At 40.0% G+C, this 21,292-nt stretch overlaps 1 protein-coding gene across 6 annotated transcripts in view; it reads right to left on the bottom strand.

Annotated features, from left to right (window-relative positions):
• DYNC1I1 (dynein cytoplasmic 1 intermediate chain 1) overlaps window positions 1–21,292 on the bottom strand; it is a 240,748-nt gene that overhangs the window by 21,745 nt on the left and 197,711 nt on the right. For all 6 annotated transcript variants that reach the window (XM_030550619.1, XM_030550615.1, XM_030550613.1 and 3 more), the window contains 2 exons: window positions 8,172–8,312; window positions 2,674–2,799 (listed from right to left, as the gene is read on the bottom strand). In XM_030550619.1, coding sequence (XP_030406479.1) covers window positions 2,674–2,799; window positions 8,172–8,312 — 267 coding nt within the window. The remainder of the gene's footprint in view (window positions 1–2,673; window positions 2,800–8,171; window positions 8,313–21,292) is intronic.

Here is a 21,292-nt window from a genome sequence, read left to right as displayed (position 1 = left end):
GATGCCCAGTGAGGAATAAATAGCTAGACAGCTTAGACAATCCATCCAGGCAGTGGGAGGCCAAGAGGAGTTTAGATAAGAATTAGATAGTCCAGTAAGTATAGAATCAGTGGGTTCTGGTAAGATTGTCAGCTTTTGCTTTCTAAACACCTTGCCCTTACGTTGGAGTTCAGTGACTCCTCCTCCCAGTTCAGGGTGTCACGAGGGGCATTTTTTCCCGTCTTGAGGTTATTCGCACTCCCATGCTCTGTGTGGCAGGGTGAGGAGAGATGAAGGGAAAGGAAAGGAGGGAACAGCTAGGAAAGGAGGGACAGGCAATGAACTCCCAGCCTCAATGCGCTTTTGTCTTTCTTCAGCAGGCTTCATTTTACTTGGATAAGGCAATCTGCCAGGAAGTCAGTGTCCATGGTTTGCTACAGTTTGCAGCATTGACAAGGCTGCAGACGTGTCTTCCTGCATCATGCCCTTATTAAGGGCTTGATCCAATGATGTTGTTGACCTCAACAGGAGTTAGATCAGGCCCTAAGTGTACCTACATCTGAATTACTTTTAAGAGGGCTCTTTATGAACTGACATGGGGGTGTAATAAGTTAAGCTGCTGTTATTCACTATCTTCAACTTCTGTTCTCAGGGCCACCAGTATGAATCCCTATTAGTGATTTAAACTGGCACTCTGATTGTTGCGTGTGTCTGCATCTGATTTAGGCTAGCTCTAGTGACTCTTAGTAATGACAGAAGTTGCCCTGCTAGGGTATCATTAATCCCTTGAACCCTTTTTAAAAAACAGAAATGGGAATCAATGAGGCAGCAATCATGAGAGGATGGAGAGAGGAAGGGAGTGGGGGAGGAATCCTTGTTGTTCCTTCATTTCCCCATATGTAAAATAAGGAAAACGATACTGAATGAAACAATGAATTCACACTACCATGGCTCTTTTGGGTAATGTTGATCGCTAATTTGGCTCCTGCACCACTGAGGTCTGAGTATCACTGGTCTTCATTATACAATACTGATCTAGTCTCTCAGAGCTGAATACTGATTACTCATTTTTTGCAGGTAATATAAGTATGCCTTTATTTTTCATGAGGAGTGTATCCCTGTGATTTATTTTGAAGGTAGGATTTTTCTGATTATGCAGGAAAAAAAGAGAAAAAAAAGTAAATATTACTCCCTCTGGATAAAGTCCATTTTCTCGTGATTAATCTTGCAGGGAGAAACAACCTTATGAATGGTTTGATGTATGATAAGTCAAAGACATTTCTATAGCCTGTCTAGACTCTAGACAATAGACAAGACCAGACTATATTGTCATTGCAAATATTGCAATAGTCTGTCATATCACTTAGAAAGGAAAAAAACCCATCACTTCAGAGAAATAATACAAAAATAATAAATAAATAAAACAGCCTGCCATGCCAGCACTGAAGTCAAAATTTAAGTGTAATAACTTTAGACAATTTAGAAATTATATAGCAAGAAGTTTCAGCAGCCATTTGTGAGGAAAGGCACCTCCTGCAAAAGCATATGCAATCCAAAAATATGAGTCATGCTCAAGCAATTTTCCTCTAGGCCATAAAATCACTTTGTGTAAGTTACAGATAATACTCAATGTATTCTGTAATGTTTCCCTACTGTGTAGAGATGGATATCCCAGTATCCTATCACAGATAATGATGAAAAACAAATTCTCTACATAAAGGCTGATTGCTCAGAGATTCACCCTTGACTATTCCAAAGAATTGTAATGCAGGCTGAACATTTCATACTGCATTCATCAACAAAGAGACAGGCTCCATCCATGCACAACCTACTTCAGCTTAGTTTTTGTAGTATGTAGTAGGGGAAATTGAAAACAGCCTTAAAACATGGAATATTTATCCTGCTGCACCTCTACCTCGATAAAGTGCTGTCCTTGGGAGCCAAAAAATCTTACCGCGTTACAAGTGAAACCGTGTCATATTGAACTTGCTTTGATCCACTGGAATATGCAGCCCCGCCCCTCTGGAGCACAGCTTTACCACGTTATATCCAAATTCGACTTATATCAGGTGGCATTACATCGAGGTAGCAGTGTATTTCACACCACACATGTATCTGCTAACCCCCAAACCACTACGTCTCAGTTTTCTGTTGTGGAGCCACTGTAAATATTCAGGCAATGGTATCAGGGATACTGACTGGTGCTTTGATGTCATGTTGAGAAAAATCTATATCAGTAGATAAAGTGGAGCAGGTCACAAAATATGAGTTACTGCAATGCAAAGGTGAATCCTAGAGGCGAGTGTTTGGAATATTATTATATTATACTATATATCTTTTATAACCTTTTATATTGTCATGTTTTATATTCTTTTATCCCTAGTAAATGTAGCCAAAAACCATACACCTGTTGACATTAAAACATAAATAGTGAGAATAAATCACAAGACATTTGAACAAGATTTCTTCTTCAGATCTGGGATTTAACAGCTACACTTAGCTGTATTTAAAGGTACATTTCAAAGTTGTGCAGCACTCCAAAACAATGACACCATTAAAAAACACCTGGATCACCAAAGGGAAGTGTTCTTCTCATGCACATAAATGTATGATGTTTTCTAACATTCAGTGGTATGACAAATATTGGACAAATATGACAAACAAACAAATAAATAAATAAAAAAGAACAAGTACCTCTCCAACATCATAGATCCAGATGCGGCCTTCTGAATCTCCAACTGCTACCTCTTTCCCAGCCTGGGCCCAATGAACACGATTGAGGGCAGAAGCTCCTTCAATTGTCACACTGGCTGTTGGAACCTATTGCATCAATAATAATGATGTTAATGAAATCATGCTGTGAGTGCGTCAAATATGCCAGTTTAGAATGTTATTGTTTCAGTGGATGAATCACAAGTCCCTAAGAATTGCATGAGGTAACATACATCCCTTGTGCAGGGGGAGGAAAGAAAAGATTAACTGTTTCTTCTGTCACATGCTCTATTGAGTTATGGGAGGTGGGAAGATTGAAACAGACTGTTTGGGAGGTGTAAGGGAGACTTTTTCACAGTAAATGGGCAGTGAGTGACACAAATATTTTTTTTCCTGGCTGGAGACATGCAAAACCGTAGCAGCTTGTTTCTCAACATGCACTGACTTCTGATCAAGAAGTGAGTTAAGAATCAACTGAGTGTCAGGAATTCATAAGCTTAAAGATAATATTAGAACGAGGTTTGAAAATTCACAGAAAGGTAGCAGCGTTTATGAAAACCGTATTTTACTGACCTATGTCAATGTTTTGGTTGCAGTTTTGTATTTCAGTGGCAAGGTAGGACAGAAACAGAAGAAAAGCAGTTCAAAACAAGACAATTGTAGTTTCGATACTAGGTAGATGTATTTATGTTAATAAGTCTAAGTGTAAATGCAAGGCTATCTGTTAAAGTAAGGCAATGTAGTGGAAGATACACACGTGCATATGTGTACGTACTGTTAATGTGCTGTTCATGAAATAAACCACGGCGTTAAATGGCATGAGGTATTGGTGAGAGTAGGAAGCTGAGCCTTTGCAGCCTGCCTGGGAGACTCCAGCTACAGTCAATAACCGTTCATAGTCACTTGTGCAGCAGAACAATTATTCGAAAACTCGGCTATTTACCTAGCACCTCAAGATCTGGAAATTCACTCAGTCCCCTTTGTTACAGACTCTGACTAAAGGCTGCAGAACCAAACTAGAACCTCAGAACAACAGGGTTGGCGTGCTAAACCTTCATCCCTGTAAACTACTGCACTACAGTGCCCTTGAACCTCCCAAAAGAAGTTAGAATAGATCTGCTTACACAGTAATTCAGAAATAATGTTGGACAGCAATCTGAAAGCATGAGATTACTACATCTTCTTCCCTGCCCCGCCCTTCTCCCCCAATAAAGAAGTATTCAAATGCAAATAAACCACTGAGCTTCTCTCTTCATTGGTTCAGGCCTAGGTCCCATCAATGCTATATGACCAATGAAAGATGGCATTTCCTGTAACTCCTCATCTCATGTATGAGTTATTAGGCCAATTACCTGGCATAAAGTAGCAATAAAAACTATCATGTGATAATATGCTTCACCCTCCTCATCACTGAAGTCTCTGCAATTCACTTCTAAGGCTATGTTAATTTTATATAATTTATAGATAAAATCCTCAAACAGACAAAACTGAACACTAGGGCAGTTACTTAATCTATTTCACCAGTTAGTTTTGTTTCTCAGAAAATTAGTAGATCAAAGATATACAAGTTCTTTCAAAGGAGTATGTTTCAGACACAGAATTTCTGCTTTGCCTTTCCAAATGCTGAAATATATACAGGTGCTCTACCTCTGTTTTGGGTTAATATAGCATTATTCCTATGTTGCACAGAAAAATAAACAACAGGAATGCTGACCAATTCAGGGTCCTATAAATTAAAATCTTCTAATGATTTAGTAAAAATCATTCTCACTCAACAAATTTATCTAACAGCATCAAAGCAATCATGCAATTGTTCTAAAATATTTGAATACTTCTCCTTTTTCTTTTATATAAAGAGATATATAGTTATTCTACATTAGCTTAAAATAGATTTGACTGCTTTGAATAATGATAGTTTAAATTACACACACCTATTTAACATTTCAAAGATGTGAATTTACCTTAGAACGGTTATATGACACCATTAGTTATGTTTTTAAAGTTATATTTTAAAATACTTTATAAATTATCTAAAGTTATAAACTGACACTTGTCAGATCATAGCCATTTTGGCATATGAATTTAGCAGATAATAGACTGAGAGATTAGTCACAAAAAAAAAACCAACAACTAATAATTCACCTTTTAATTTTTGTTGCTTATGTGGTGTTAAAAATAACTGTTTAGAGATATCTTTCGTATCTATTTCACAAAATAAATGCCATCTACATAGTTTCAGAGCCAGAGTACACAAGCCATGCAAAATAAAATATTGTTGAAAGCAACATAACAGAGCATCAAAGTGGAAAAATATCAATAATTCTTGAACAGTAAACAATAGAGATGACTGAGCAATAACCTAGATGCTGATTCTACCTTTAAGCTAAGCAAGAAAAAATGTTGTGGACACACTACTGGGAAATTAGGATCTTCCATCCTAAATTTAACTGTAAATCTGACATACTGATACCTCTAAAAATATTATACAATTTGCAGGGGAGTAAGGAAGTGCTGGGGGGTGGGGTGTGTTGATGTTAAATAAATCAAATATGATAACTTTCATTGTTATTACAAAAACCAAATGCGTTATCCACAAACCAGAATGCTACATGTGATTAGTTCTGCCCTCTTTTAAAGTTTGATTGTGAGAATAGTCAAAAGATTATGGTCATTTGGATCAAAAAGCATCTAGAGTTTGGGTTAGGCACTTTTAATAAATTAAAATGAAATAAATAAATATAGAGAAGATGACTAGTAGAAATTGTATTATATTTTAAGAAATTGGAAGGCTTTTTATAAGTTATCTAAAAAATATTTTCTCCATCAGTTTTCAAAATAACTAAACATTAATGCAGCTGATTTCCTAAAATCAAATAAACAAAAAACTTAATTATTAATAATAATAATAACCAACCTTTTATATAGCACTTTTCATCAGTAGATCTCATTAAAAGCCATTAATATATTTGTTATTTTCCTCCAACTGTATTTGACATCTATTACTAGGAAGTTTTGTATGTTTAAACGCAGCTAAGGAGTCCCAAGAATTTCCCAGGTTAGTCATCTCATTTTTATTAAATGACTAATTAATAAAACTCTGACAAAGATTTTTCATTAGTAAACAGAATAATTCGTTTAGATCCTTTAATAATCAACTATAGATAATCATTATAACTTAATTTTAAGCTACCAGGCAAAGGGTCAAAGAAAATATTGATCACCTTCAGTTGTAATTTTTAAAAGAATTGTGTATGGTTTTCTTTCTCTGACTATCTATCAGATTTGCTTTCCTTGCAAATCCAAACCTCCCATTGCTTTACTTTATGCTAGTTTATGATTTCTAAACATTTTCAAGTTATTCCATCACTGCTTATTAAAGAACTGGAACAGTAATTTTTTCTTCGCAGATCCAAATTCAGCTCTCATGCTGATGTAAATCTGTAATAATACCACTGACTTCAACAGAGATTCACACTTATGTGAGAGTTGATTTTGACCCTTATGAATTAATATTCTTTGTGAAATGGCTGGTGGCTGAGGGTGTGTACAGAATGCAGAAACAAACTCTGAATTCATTTTTGTGGATGCGCATTTGCCTTTTCTTACTCAAAATTTATCTGTAAGCCTGGTCATATAGGGCATGATCCAGCTCACTGGCTTCAATGGGAGCAGAACCAGGCAGCTCATGGTAATTACTTGCGGTGCAATCTTGGTGCCACTGAAGGCAACAGCAAAGTCCCCATTGATTTCGGAGGGGTCAGGATGTTACCTGAAAGGGTTATTTTTTTCTTTTTGAAATGTTAACTGGTTTTTATGTTGTTAAAGTGGCATTAATGAGAACACCTGAAGGATAAGTTCCTTCCCTCCCCAAAAGAAATTCTGAGGAGAGTCCTCCTGGATATCCTCCAGCTGTATGCTTTCTAATTAAAAAGGCTGCAGTACTTCCTGCTCAGAACACTTCAAAAGGCATGGCTGCTCCACGTGACAATACAGTTTTCAGCGTTTGTTCTTCTTACCTGTCCACACTTATTTATGACAAGCAGCACTGATTTGGAGACCATAAACTGCACTTGTATTTTATTTTGGCTGAAATGTATATCTATCATGGTTACATGAAAGACACAGTCATAAATGATCTAACTTTAAAGAAATATTGTAGGAAATGGGGAAAATATTGTCATTTGTTCTCATCGTTTGTTTTAGAAAATGAAAATAACTTGTCCATTAAAATGTGACCTTAGTTTTAGACTGATTTTTTTTGTTTTGTTTTCTGCTTTTGTACTATGCCATTGAAAATAAACAGTTAGTGCTTGGGTGATGGAAAAATATGAATCTTACTGGTATAATCAAAACACACTGGTTATTTAGAACAGTGATGGTTCTTATAGCAAAGATTCATCAAAGGAAAATTCAAATCAAGATTGTACTCATTCATTTAATACCTAGAAATATTTTTAAACAACTGGAGTCATTTTCTGATTGAAATTATACCAAAACATAAAAATAAAGAGGAACACAAAATCCATACTATCTATATTTAGGAAGGAGGCTGCTTGGTTTTTAAGTACAGTATTTGATACTTCACCTTTGCAAAGAGTTCTCTTATTAGCCCTTTCTGTTTCAATGGGGTTGAAAGAAATGTAAGAGGTGGTGGGTAACACATGGGCATCATTAAGTTCCTAGCAGGTTGGAGGTACTGTTACGGGGCTGTCAAGCTGTAACAATTTGCCAGAGATGTTGGGGGAAAAAATTATGAAGGCGAGTTATTGTTCCACTAAAATAGACTGAAGACATAACAGAAACCAAATATAATAATTATTAATAATAAATAAAGAAACAATAATAATGAAGTAAAAACAATCCTTCATCCAAAAAGAGTGAGCGATTTATAAAGCTGCCTTAAAATCGGTCCCAAACGAGGAAGTCTCACACTCCACCTGAGTGAGACTTGGCAGGTCTGTGGTGTTGGTACAGGGCTGTTAAGCTGTGACAATCTGAAGGATGGGAGACAGTGGGATTTTAAATGTCTCACTGAAACCGTTTGCCAAAAGGGAAAACACAAAATGGAAGAGATTGTTAAAATCTGCCTTGAAATAAATCCAAAGACAGGGAGTATCCTTCCCAAATAGGCGAAACGTTATCTATTTGCTGCTCTATGCTTGATTTTTTGAATGGGGATTGCATTATTTCCCTTCTCCCGTAAATTTAACTTGAAACATACAAGGAGCCTTGAACCATTCCGGGGCCGAGAGAGATTCCATATTTCTTAAACGTACAGGAAGGGGGAGATTAGTGTCTCCTGAAACATACCAGGCGGGCAGGCTAATGATGGTTGAAACATACAGGGAGTGGGGGAGTTCAGCGTCCCTTGGAGGGCACAAGACGGAGAGTGTTTGGGGGCAGAGGCAGGGATCTCTCTCCTCCTCTCCCCCACCCCGGCCCGCGCAGGGTTAAGGGCTCCCCTCGCCACCCCGCCTCACCTCGGTGTCATTATTCAGGTTCCACAGATCCAAGCGCCCCATCCCGTCCACACAGGCAAAGAGCGCGGGATGCACTGGTGACCACATGACATCGTAGACATAGTCTGCATTGTCTTCAAAGGAGTAGAGCGGCTTGTTGTGCTGTAAAGCAGAGAGAAGCATGAAGACTTCGTGGCGCTAGTGCTGCCTCGGGCTGTCTGGCGAGTCTAATTAAAAACTTTGCACATTTACCAAGTGTCATAAAACTTCCCCAGATGAAAGGTCCCTGCAGAAGGTGGGACTGGAGCTTTAATGGGGCAACAACTGTCCAGTGGCATAAATAAAATACAGTGGGGCGGGAGGGGGGGCAACGGGGTGATTGGGTGGGGAGCTGCTGAGCAGCCTCCAGTATAGATCGAGACATTACACACAGGTAATAGCGCTGCTGCCCCTTAGCTCCCGGGCCTATTTTGGGCGGGGGGGGGGGTGTTTCTGGGCGAGGGAGCGCTTTGCACGTCGCTCACACAAATAAATCAGCTCTGTGGGCTGACCTGATAAGGATCACGAGATTCCCAGGGAGCAGCCGCCCATGGGGGCTCCTTGCACGGAAAGGCAGAGCCTGCCACCTAGCGGCGCTTGCACTATTGCAGCGGCCAATTAGCAGCCTTTGCTATGTCCCAGACAGGGGGTATTGCTAAGGGGAGCGACCGACTGCCGGGTAACGCGATATCAAAGGGTTGCCTCGCTGAATTCTTTGTCTGCTGCTTCATGGGGTCATTTCGACAGCAAATATTACTCTCACTCTGCCAGTGCCTCCTCTTCTTTCCCAGGTGATTCAGATTATTCCAGCGATAGTAGCTGGATAGTCCCAAAGTGGTTAGAATTCAATTTTAAAATGGGGGGAGGGGAAGCAGGGAGACTATAGTTGCTACATAAATCAAGTGGTGCAGATCTTATTTTAAGAGAACATTGTCATTTCAAAACACCTTAGAAGTCAGAGGCAAGTTTGAAGTACACCAGAAATAAAATGTAATTGGACACAATGAATTATTCATTACATCTGGCTTCTCTTATTCTAATTTTTGCATAATACCTTCACTAATCCCTGATCAATTAATGTAAAATAAAATTTAAATGATAATGAAAACTCCAGAGATAAGAGAAATTAAATATTCTCATAGCCTGTGACAGAAATCTAAACAATGGGATTTTTTTTTAAAGTGTCTTCCTTATCCACTCAGCTGTCTGTAACAGCTCTTTGGGTTTGGTTTAATGCCTTTATAAGCAGGGTATGATAGAGATCTGAAGGAAGGGAACATGAGAATTCAAAGTTATGATTATACCCTACACTTGTAAAGGGACATTACTGACAGGTAAAGTATTACACAGAAGACCCTCAGAGAGACAGGGTGGGTGAGGTAGTATCTTTTATTAGACCAACTTCTCTGTTGGTGAGAAAGAAAAGCTTTGAACCTTACACAGAGCTCTTCTTCAGGCTTGAAAGCTTGTCTCTCACCAACAGAAGTTGGTCCAATAAAATATATTACCTCACCCGCCTTGACTCTCTGATATCCTGGGACCCATTGGGCTACAACAACACTACATACAAAAGACATTTGTTAGCCTATTTTTATACTGGTTTTAAATATTTGGGGTTTCTGAAGAAGGTCATTGCAAAATACACCGTCCTGATGATAAAACAAGGGAAAGAAAACATAAATTAATGCTGGGAACACATGAAATAGCTCATGCAGTTGTAATTATTTGCTAATAAGCTATTGATGACGCTAACTGATTTGCATATAAAAACTGCAATTTAAGGGCCTGATCCAAAGCCAACAGGACTCCCATTTACTGCAGTAGGGTTTGGATCAGGATCTAGAAGAATACTTCAAAATTAAAAATAATATTTTTAATGAACAGTTTCTTACCTGCATTATTGATATCACCAGTATTTCTAAAAGTGAAGGAACTGAATTTTTACTTATTATGCTGTTTCTTTTTGCATTTTATTAATTTTTGTCAACAAAAACAGAGTGTTCAGCTTCAACTCTACTTCATTTGTTTCATTTTCTATCATCCTGCATTACACATTGCTGTCATGTTTAGGTTTTATTTATATGTGTGTGTATGTATATAGTCCTCCACAGTGTCTGTGAGCGTACACACAAAACACGTACACACACTGCCAAGGAATGTATGTGTTTTCATTGCAATATAAAAAGAATGAATGAAAACATTTCTACCCCCCATAGGTTTTATAACAGTATATTTGCAGCTTTAATTACATGACAGTGTCTTTTTAAAACACAAAGGCATTGGCCTCCTTTAACACTGTTTGTGTCAATGGAAGTTTAGCCACTGACTTCCAGTGGCAGCAGGATCAAATGTTCACATTTGGCCTTATATTTTTGTTATTTCATAAATGTAACAAATATTTTGTTTATTTGTAAGTTGGAGCGCAAGAAGAGGAGTTACCTCAGTTGGATGTGCACTCTTTCTAAAAAGGTTAAATATTGTTTTCTGGAGTCTTAGTGTTGCAAAAACAAACAAACAAAAATAGCAAGAGCAAATTCTTCCCCAAATAAGGAAAAGCACATGAATATCCCATCGAAGTGTAAATGGGACGCCATGTGTGCTTAAAATTAAGCATATGTGTGTTTGCAGAACTGGGGGCTAAGTGATGATCAGGGTTTTGAGGAGACAGAAGTATTATAAAAGATACTTGGGAGCTAATATCTTCATCTGAAAGCCTGCAAATAGAATTCAGAGCAGGTCATGTAACTCCATAATGTCTACAAAACACATACACAGAGCATGCAGTATTTTATATTTTCATTGTAAATTGTGCTGGTTTCAAAGATTTCAGACATACAAATTTGCTGGAGAAAACTTATCAGTAGTATAAAATTGTGTGTTTAAAGGAAACAAAGTCCGCCCAATTGCTTATAGGCAAATATTTTTCTCATGCAGAGAAAATACACTACAAATACAGTACTACAGACCATAAATGTCACAAAATGGCATGTGATTAAGAGGCACAAAATCTATCCACAGTAGATTGCAATCAACATTTCATTTTTGAAGAAATACTGAAATTGGATTTATTCGTATTTTATTCTGTCATTCACTTTTTACAGCCTTTTAGCTCCAGCAATATATTTACCAAATAATGACCAGCATGATCCAGAGGATAAGGTACTGAAAAGAGTGTCAGGAGACCTGGGTTCTATTCTTGACTCTGCCTTTGACTACTGACCTCTGGCAAGTCACTTCACCCTATATGGCTCAATTTTTCCAACTGTAAAGTGGGATTAATGTACCTTCCTTGGTACAGTGCTTTGAAATTGATGGATGAAAAGCACTGTCTAAGTGCTAAGCATTATCATTACCATGATAGTGAAGATCTGAATATGCAAAACTGAAGTCAGGGATAAAATCTGGACAGCTTAAATAATGTGCATTTAAGAAGCACCCAAACCATTTAGAAAATGAGACTCATATTAATTAATGCGAATGTGAATGCGGGTTTGCATGGGACGAGGAGATAAGCAATTCCACCCTCGCAAATAGCTGGGGTAGTCCTGGTTAAGCAGTCACTAGCTTATTATTGGAAAACATGTTATGGGAATGTAGGTCTGTGAACTGCATCCCTTCGTTTGAGAAGAAATAAATACTGGGCAACCTTTCTACACAAGCCAGCAGTAATGCCCGTGTTTAACTTTGTGCACTGTGAGTAGTTCTATTGACTTCAATGGGACGACTCATAGTGCACAAGTGCAGGACTGGGGCCTTAGACTTTACTGTAAACCCACTGACAAAGGGCCCAGGCCTTTCAACTCTTAGTCATATGAGTAGTCCTTACTCCTAAGAACAGCATTTGCAAAATCACATTTATCACTACGAACCAGTTATAGGAACTGTTAAAATGTGAGTACATGTAAAGTTCACTTTAACACCATTTTAAATTGCTTGAGCTTCTGACTTACAAGCTGTATACCTACCATATGGCTAATGTTATGAAACAACTGGAACTGAAGCTTGATGAGCTTGCATTCTTAAGTTTCAGCCCCTATTATCATTTTTACACACAGACCAAATAGATGAAAGCAATATCTTGAGCCAAATCCACTTATTTTTGAAAAAGGCAATTTTGGGTAAAATTCTGACTCTGCTGAAGTGAATGGGAGTTTTGCCATTGATTTCAAGAGGACCAGGATTTCAGCATACCTTTGCTATATCGGCAGATTGTTTCTAGCTGGCCAATTGTACTTGGGCCATGTTTCTTCAAAACTGTTGAATTCATCAGCTAAGCTTTAGCGGGCGGGGGGAGGGGTCAATCTTTTATTTTTAAAAGCATCCTTTTATTAAGTCGGCACTTTTCCATATGCTACTACACTATGCATTTTAACCACTGATATCTTTTAAAAGACTGCTATTTTTCTCAAGCAGTTTTTCTTGCAGCTCTTACCTATATGTAAATAACTTGTTACAATATTATATCAAATGATAAATATGAATCTCATTATTCAAAAAGCTCAAAATGTATTATTCTTATCTTGTTACTACAGAAATCAGCACTTAGCTCCACCAATCATACCTGTTTCATTCTGCACCACGGAAGGTTCCATGACTGTACCTTAACTGCATCGCAGGCTGATTTGCAATTTATTCAGCTCATAATCTTGTCTGCAGAAATATTTTTGTTCTTTCAGAGAAAGGCTCTGAGACACAGTGTCAGCTATTGGCTAGAGTTGGCTTTATCTGGCTGACATTAGGAAGAATATGGCTTAGTGCATTCCTTGTTGAGCAGAGAATCCCTCCCCATCTCCCTCCCACAGAGGACCCTCTCACAGTGGAACCAGTGTGCTCGCTTCGGGGGGGGGGGGGGGGGGGAAGAGCAGGATTTGAGGAGGTGTGGAGAGGGGCATTTCCTGGATACTGTTACATGGGGGAGGGTGCTTGGCGGGTTGAGCGACAGGGCCCAGCACTCTGAGGAACTTGTCTTCTGATTCCCCCAATGTGGGGGGACCAAAGATTACTCTGGCTGCCTCAGCAAAACAACCACCAAATTCTGTTCGGACTATCTGAAGGACAATTAAGAACATCTAACCTGGCATCCTATTCTCATATCAACCGTTAAGGAGATAACTTCCACTTAGATCACCTGCTAGTGGAAAGGATGCAGGAATGGAGACTGAGGCCCAATGAGATACTCACAGAAAAGCCAGAGGACTGTGTAAAACACCTCACTGGCAGCTAGACAGGAGCAGAATCAGAGCTTTTCAATTAGATCTTAAGCCAATGCCCACTGAACTCTTTCAGTGGATCAGGCCCCAAGTTGTTAAGGAGCCTGGGCTGGCTCTTTGCAATAATCCCAGTAACCTGTGCACTCTAAAACCCAAGAATAAAGCCTTGAGGAGGAATATTTTGCTTAGTGAAATATGTTGCTGTTGCTGTTTGATTAGGTGGCTCACTCACTCCCCCATCTTACTTAGAAACACAGATTGTCTTGGATTTCCTACCCCCACCATTCTGTCCCCCTTTTCTCTGCCTCCTCTTCTCCCTTTGCCAACAAATAAACTACTAGGCCTCCTGGTAAGCCTCTCCCCTTCCTTGGTGATGGTTATGGCTATGTTCCTCCACTGCTACAACCATTGCCTGAGGCATTGCCTGAGCACCACCTCGCTCCTCTTCCTGCTCTGAGCTGTGGATGATAGGCAATGGGGACTGAGTGGGGAAAAGAGGCAGGGATGCAGGATCGCATGAATATAGTTACAAGGGATCATGACCGCAGTTATTACAACACCATGGTTCCCATTGGAAAGAGGAAGGATCATTCGTGATCAGGCCCTTCAAAGCTCAGCTGTTTCTTTTTTAAAACTAGAAAATACAATTTCATCACAGGTTGGCCAGTCTGGTATCACACTTGTGCTCGGGGAAGTATTGTGCCTTCTCAGCGGCCCTGTTGTTTCATTCGCAACATGCCACTTGCTAGGATCTGCACTCTGGAGGGTGGGGAATATTGACGAATCTCTAATGTGGCCAAACAGCGGTTTACATCGAGCCATCAGGATTAGTCTTTGTGGCTGGTAGGATCAGGAGATCTGCAGAGTTTTCCTGGGTCAGCAACCGCAGACTCTGAGCTTAATTATTACTGAAGAGAACCCCATCTTGTAAGATTCTGAACACATTTCCTTTTCTGCTAATAACAAAATATTTCAAAGAGCACAACGAGGGTTGCTGTAGTAGATGGAGGGAAAATTTTGTTGATTAGCTGCATTACAATTTTTTTATATTTTTTGTATATAGTCTTAATTATTCTGAAATACTTCATAGTTGCAGCCTGATTTTGCACCACTGTAGTCAATGGGAATTTTGCTGTTGACTTCAATGGGATTGGGACTTAATTTTGTGTTGGTTGATGAACTCCTAATGCTAATTTCCACTCTCAGTATGTGCATGAAGCTTCCACTGATTACAACAGAATTTACACAAGTGTATTCTCAGCCAGAATTTGGCCCTTTCAGTTTTTGTCAAACCGGTCCCACCTCTCAGAAAATTTCTATTTTATTTTCTAACATGGAGATTTGTTCACATGTTTCATAAGCAAGAAGAAACAGGGTTTGGAATGTGCCTGCCTGCTGAAGCATATTTTCCTGTCGCTATTTAAAATACAGTTACACTGAAAACCAAAATCATGAGAAACACTTAATGTGAAAAATTCAAGGCTGACTTGAAACCACCTGACTTCACTTTGGTTTTGCTTCTTAAAATTACCTAGAAAATACCATAATCTTCTTTTCGTATGGCTGGATGAGAGCCAGACCTCTGGCTCCAGAGGTAAAGGGCAAAAACTAAAAATCCTGTCTGAACAGGCAGCTCCACCCTCTTCCCCAAGTCAGTTTGGCTTTTTGACAAAAAGCGAGCTCTGAAGCAAAAGCATTCATTGCTTTGGTCTTGGACAAAACTCAAATTCCTGAACTCACATGGCAAACAGAACATTTCCATGAAATCCAGCATGATAACGTTATCACTCTTTGTTTTAATCTATAATCTGATTCAATGAGCATATGCAATGATTAGCAATTTTAATTACTTCTGTTAAAGAGATGAAGTCTTAAATAGAAATATACTTCTTAGGGGCAGATTAAGGAAGAATTCTTAGTGCCACTGGATCTCAACTGGCAATCTAGGGGATGTGATGTAGCTGTCCATCCATGAAAAAATAAGGTCAAATTTGCCACTGGGTTAAGTGGACACAACTCCACTGTAATGTGTGGGAGACTGGAGGATAGTCAAGGAGTCCATTCAGAGAGAGAATGGGGACGTTTTTTTGGGGTACAGGAAAAGCCTTACTGTAGACACAAGAACAAAAGTACTCTTGCCAGTATAAACTGTCTCTCCACTAGAACGTTTTGCTGGTATAACTATATTGGTATAGCTATTCTGGCAACTTTAGAGACCAGGCCTAAGTGACCTGAATCCACTGAAACTTTGACGCTCCCCACAAAATGTTGCTTCCTTTTGTTCTGCACATACTTCTTCCAGGGGACAAAGGTGTCTTTATAACCAGGGGGGGCTCTAGGTATTTTGCTGCCCCAACCACGGCAGGCAGGCTGCCTTCAGTGGCTTGCCTGCGGGAGGTCCCCGGTCCCGTGGATTCAGCGGGACCAGTGGATCCTCCGCAGGCATGCCGCCGAAGGCAGCCTGCCTGCAGCCCTCGCGGCAACTGGCAGAGCTCCCCCCGTGGCTTGCCGCCCCAGGCACGCACTTGGCATGCTGGTGCCTGGAGCCGCTCCTGTTTATAACACCTCTGCATTTCCTCAGTCCGTGGAGCTGTCAGGGGATTAATGGTTCCAGGCGCAAGTTAGAGCACTCCCTGAGCTATAACCTACAGCTGCCTTCGATCGCCCTCAAGAGTCATACTGGTAGTCATGGCTTGCTGACACACAATGTGCTCCAGCCACACCTCCTTCCCCAGCACAACTCCTTGTGCTGAGGGCTAATAAATAGAGGCAGTATAGAGCCCACTATGCTATCTTTTCACATCCCAGGAATTTCCCTGTGAAAGAGGAATCCTCAGCAGGTCACCTTGGCCATTTTCAAGGAATCTTTGCAACACCTGAGCTTTGCAAAGCAACCTATTGGGGCTGAAGATGATGTTTATTGACCCTAATGGATCAATGCATGAGTGAAGATTTCAGGATTAGTCCCTAAGGATGCGAGTTAGTGCCAGTAATAGCATAAGTAATCAGATGGGTTTCTCACAAAGCTCTACCAATACAACTTTGTCTGGACCTCGAGGACCCCCGCTGAATTAACTGCTTTTCCTGTTTTAAATTAAAGATCTGTCCAGGGCACCTCTAGAACAGAAATTACAAACTGTTGTGGTTTTGTGATATGGACAAATGTCCTCTAAGGATAGGAGGAGCTCTCCCAATTCAGTTTCAGTGTTCCTACCTAATGCCACGGAGGCCTGAACCAGAGTTTCCAGAGCTGGAAGGCTGGTGCGCTTACCTGCTATGTGAGTTCCAGTAGCTCCATGAAAAAGCATGAAAGCAATAGCTTTGGTGGGAAGGCACATGCAGGGCAAGTGAGATGTTAATTATTAAAACAGACTATTCAGTCCAGACAATTTATGGTCTAGGAAATTTTAGAAATTAAAATAAAAAAGGACAAAACTGATGCAGTGGAGTAAGTTTTCATACTGTACCATTAGTACCAACCTGTATTCTGTTTGACTGACAAAAGTAGTCTTTTTGCTTAATAGAATGTCAAGTACAATTGTTTTCATAGATTCATAGATTATTTGGCTAGAAAGGACCATTGTGATCATCCAGTCTGACCTTCTGCGGAACACAGGCCATAGGACTTCCTGAATTAACACCTGTTTGAACTAGAGTGTATTCTTTAGAAAAACATCCAATCTTGATTTTAAAATTCCCAGTGGTGAAGGAACCACCACCTCCCTTGATACGGGGTTTTGTTAAGTTTATTGTACTTTTATCACAAAAGCTATTTACTTTTTTCTGTACTTATATCAGTAAATGTGAGTTAGTCGATAAGAAATCTAAGGAGCTGACACTGACTTCAGTTAGTTTAACTGGTATTATACTAGATCAAATCAATGTCAGCTAATCTGATTTCTAGATCCTTGTCCAATAATCACTTGATTATTTAGAAAAGGAAAAATTAAAGCTATTAAAAATTTGTATACTAGTAAACTTAAAAAATATGGATATTTTATGAATACATTGTTTTCTTATTGACTAATTCACATAATAATTCAGTTTTTCTGATTCATTCTGCTACAGCAGTTTCCATCTGAGCACATTTGTTCTACTGCACTGGTTGTATTGTCATCTTTTTTTTTATTACTACTACTATTAAGATTCATTCTTGGCAGGAGATAGGCAGCAGCAGCAATGTAAACATTTTCACATTGTCCTATTGATGTGCTTCCAGGAGAGGACCACCTCTCGGTATGAGACAGCTGTTCAGTCTCCAGGCCAAATTCAAAACTGATGTAAGTGTTGATTCGAGTTACAGGCTGGGAAGATGGTGTGAAAGTACAGGTTGGTGTCATTTGCACCAAGACGTGGAAGGAGGGGTCATATCAGGAAAAACAACCAAAGGGAGGCTGTAGGAAGTTGTGAGAAAGTAAATCGCCTTTTGGTTGCTTTGCTATTCTCCTGATAGCCACTTACAAAGTGTAAACTGCACCAACACCTGGCTACCAAGATCCCGCCTGAAGCAAAAATATCCCACCTCAGCAGCTTTCCTCCTCAACTGCCATGTGCCTCCTCTAATCCCTCACCAGCTGCCATTGTCTTCCAGTAACTGCCCAGACCTTGCTGTGCATCTGATCCACAGTCCATTGTGCAGTTTTTGCATGTAGAGCCAGAATTGAAATGTGTAAGTCTGTTCCACTGTTTAAAATTAAGCATACCAACCCAGCATAATAGACTGTGGATTGGAGCAGCTCAGGAAAACAAGAGACGAGGCAAGCAAAGGGAATGGAAAGAAGAGGTAACACAAGGAATGAAGGAGGACTGGAAAGAAAAGGCTGCAAATGGTGCAAAAGAAGGAAGACAAAACTGAATAGGGAAACAAAAGGAAGGAGTAAATGACTAGAGGGACAACTTCTGGCCAGCTCCACCATTTCCTGCCAGCAGTGCGGGAGTGATCCTGATGGCCAGTCAACTCCACATCTTCTCTCAGTCTAATTATCATAGAATCACAGAATATCAGGGTTGGAAGGGACCTCAGGAGATCATCTAGTCCAACCCCCTGCTCAAAGCAGGACCAATGCCCAACTAAATCAAAACTCTAATCAAAACTTGTCCAGGATATGAATCCGGGCCCTCTCTCACACAAAGCGAGAATCATACCCCTATCAGCATTTGCCATTCTGATTAAACATAAGGCAAAGGCGGGGACAAAGTATGGTTTAGGAGAGTGCTCTAACACATAAAACCTCTCTTCTACTCAACTACCGCTTCTGGTCACGTGTTAGACAACACAAGTGGAGAATAGTGTACCAACCATAAGCAGCTTCCCCATGCTTCTAGCAGAGTTGAATGGTAAAAACTGGGAGAGATGGGTGACACTGGAAAGGGAAGTCAAAATCCAGATCTCCTTCCAGCCTGTACAATCTCCCTCCAGCAGCAAGCACAGAAAACTTCCTGCAGTCTGCAGCTAAAGTCTCCTTATGGCAGAATAACGCGCTGTACTGATAAGCCCCAAGAAATCCAGTCCTGCTTTCTTCTCATGATATAACCCCCACTCTGCACCACATTTACAGTCAGAATACTAATGATACTTATATTGCATTATTTAACAACACAGCATTTATTAATTATCTAATCAACAGGAGCATTAATTAATTAATTAATCAACTACACTTAGCCTTTCCAAAGCACTTTATATCTTCAGGGCACTCCCAGATAATATCTAATTAAGGACAAGGCTCAGCAGAGCTTTTCCCACTGGCACTTCCCTTTTGACTGTTCTGGATCCCAGGATCTTACAGGTCATGGCATGTTCTCGTGCGTCAATGGCAATCCTTCCATTCACTTCACCAGGCATCTCATGGTGCCACTGATGTCAAGGAGCCAGGAGAGTACATTATTTTTTATGGCCCCACCCCTCCTTGTTCTGGTTCTGTCACTACCTTAACAAAAGACATATTTCTCTGGGCACTTACAGAAACATTAAAAATGTGATATAATTACTGAATAATCTGATGTTTGAGTACTTGAACATTGTATCACTGATACCCACAGATCTTCATTTCTCAGCCAGTTGAGGATGTCATTCTCAGTTATTTGTCTGAACTCTGCCTTTCAGTGGATGGAAGAGTGTGTTAACTGCTAGAGCAGATTATAAAATGTCATGCCAGATTGTTTTAAGGGAACCGGTGATTTCAGTCTATCAGTCAACCTCGCACTACCAAAGTGCCTTTCCCATAAGCACCCCAGGATGCTGCATGTCAGTAGACAATAGAAACACATTGGTTTCATGTTTTGCTTTGCAAGTGAATAGTGACTCTGAAGCATTAAAAATAAAGGAATTGAATTTCAGGACCAAGGAGATTAATATGCATGGGATTAAGAAGACAGCATCTGTATGAACAAACAAACTCTAAAGTCTTTGGATGCTGAAAAATAGTGATCTGACAAATAAGGAGCAAAGGGCAAAAGCAACACTGAGTAAACCGTCGTAAAGCATCATCAGCACTTAATTAAAATTAACCCACTGATTTATTAGTAGACAATCAAACTATTTGAAAGGATGAACCAAAGGCCACTGAAGTCAATAGATGCTTTTCCAATGACTTTTCAATGGGTTCGGATCAGGCTTTTAATGGGAGCAGTGTGATTAAAAAACCCTTAAACCCTCACTGCAGAATATTGTACTAACTGCAAACAAGAGAATTAACCAAATTATATGCAAACAAAATATTGCACTGGTCAAATGAGAAAGAAGTATAGATTGGCATTTCTGCACAGGTCTCGTGTCTCCATTTGGCTGGATTCCTCGGCAGATTAAAGTTTTAAAAGGGAGCTGCTATAAAAAAGCTAGCTGTCTACCATGGGAGCCTTCTCTGGAACAGTGATAAGGTCACCTATTACAGATATTATTTTAGTTCTTTGTTAAATTATTGTATTCATCAGGATTTGATTCAAACGTTTTGGCACTGGATTTTTGTATGGGGATGTTGGACTGTGGACCACTATCAGCACTGTTATTTTCTGTGTCAAAAACACACTACAATTGTGCTATTGGAGTTTTAGACCAGTATTCTAGAATACTGTGGTTTTATTTGTAAAGTGTTATATAAGATAGCTACCTGACATAAAACGTCCTATGCATCCCTGGTGTAATTTCATTGAAGCCACTGATGAATCAGGCCCTTATGGACAAATTCAACACCCACTCTCCGGGCTACCAAATATCATGCATCTCACATGATATCATGCATCTCACACGTATTTGGTACCCCACAGTGCAGCCTCGCTGAGATGTCACACTTTCAGTTGAGCTTCAGGAACTCTGTAGTTGTGGCTACCAGCCACTAGGGGCAACTGTAGCAACTGCTGAGCAGCTCTCTGGATTGTCTTTCCGGCTCTCCCCTGGCTGCTCCCCTTATTGGATCTCAGTGGGGAAGAGGAAGCTGGGAAGAGGAGGCAGCAGCAAAACCAAGCAGAAGTGTGTGGGGCAGAAAGTGAGGGTCCAACATGGAGTCCAGACTCCCTAGCCACCCTTCCCCAGCCTTAGTCACCCCAGACATCCTCAGACAGCATTTTCCACCTATCCCCCTATCCAGCTCCCAGTTATCCCCCATCCCCTTGGTCCAGAGACACTGGACACCCCCACTCAGGCTCCTATCCAATCATCTGTCACATGACCTGCCTCTAGCCAGTTTTGTAGTTACATTTGCTATGCATCCGTACCATCATTCCCCACCCATCATGCCTTTGAGGAAAATATTCTGAGATGCTTCCTGATTGGGTCCTGGAACTCCTGTTGGGTGCAGCTCAAGATGTGAGCCAAACAACATCAGCGATTCTTAAAGACATTGCCAAAATTAAAATCAGACATTTGAAAAACAAATCTCTATTTATTGAATGATAATA

Source organism: Gopherus evgoodei, chromosome 2 (genome assembly GCF_007399415.2).
Source record: "Gopherus evgoodei ecotype Sinaloan lineage chromosome 2, rGopEvg1_v1.p, whole genome shotgun sequence".
Taxonomy (NCBI): domain Eukaryota; kingdom Metazoa; phylum Chordata; order Testudines; family Testudinidae; genus Gopherus; species Gopherus evgoodei.
This window is presented reverse-complemented; position numbering and strand designations above follow the sequence as displayed.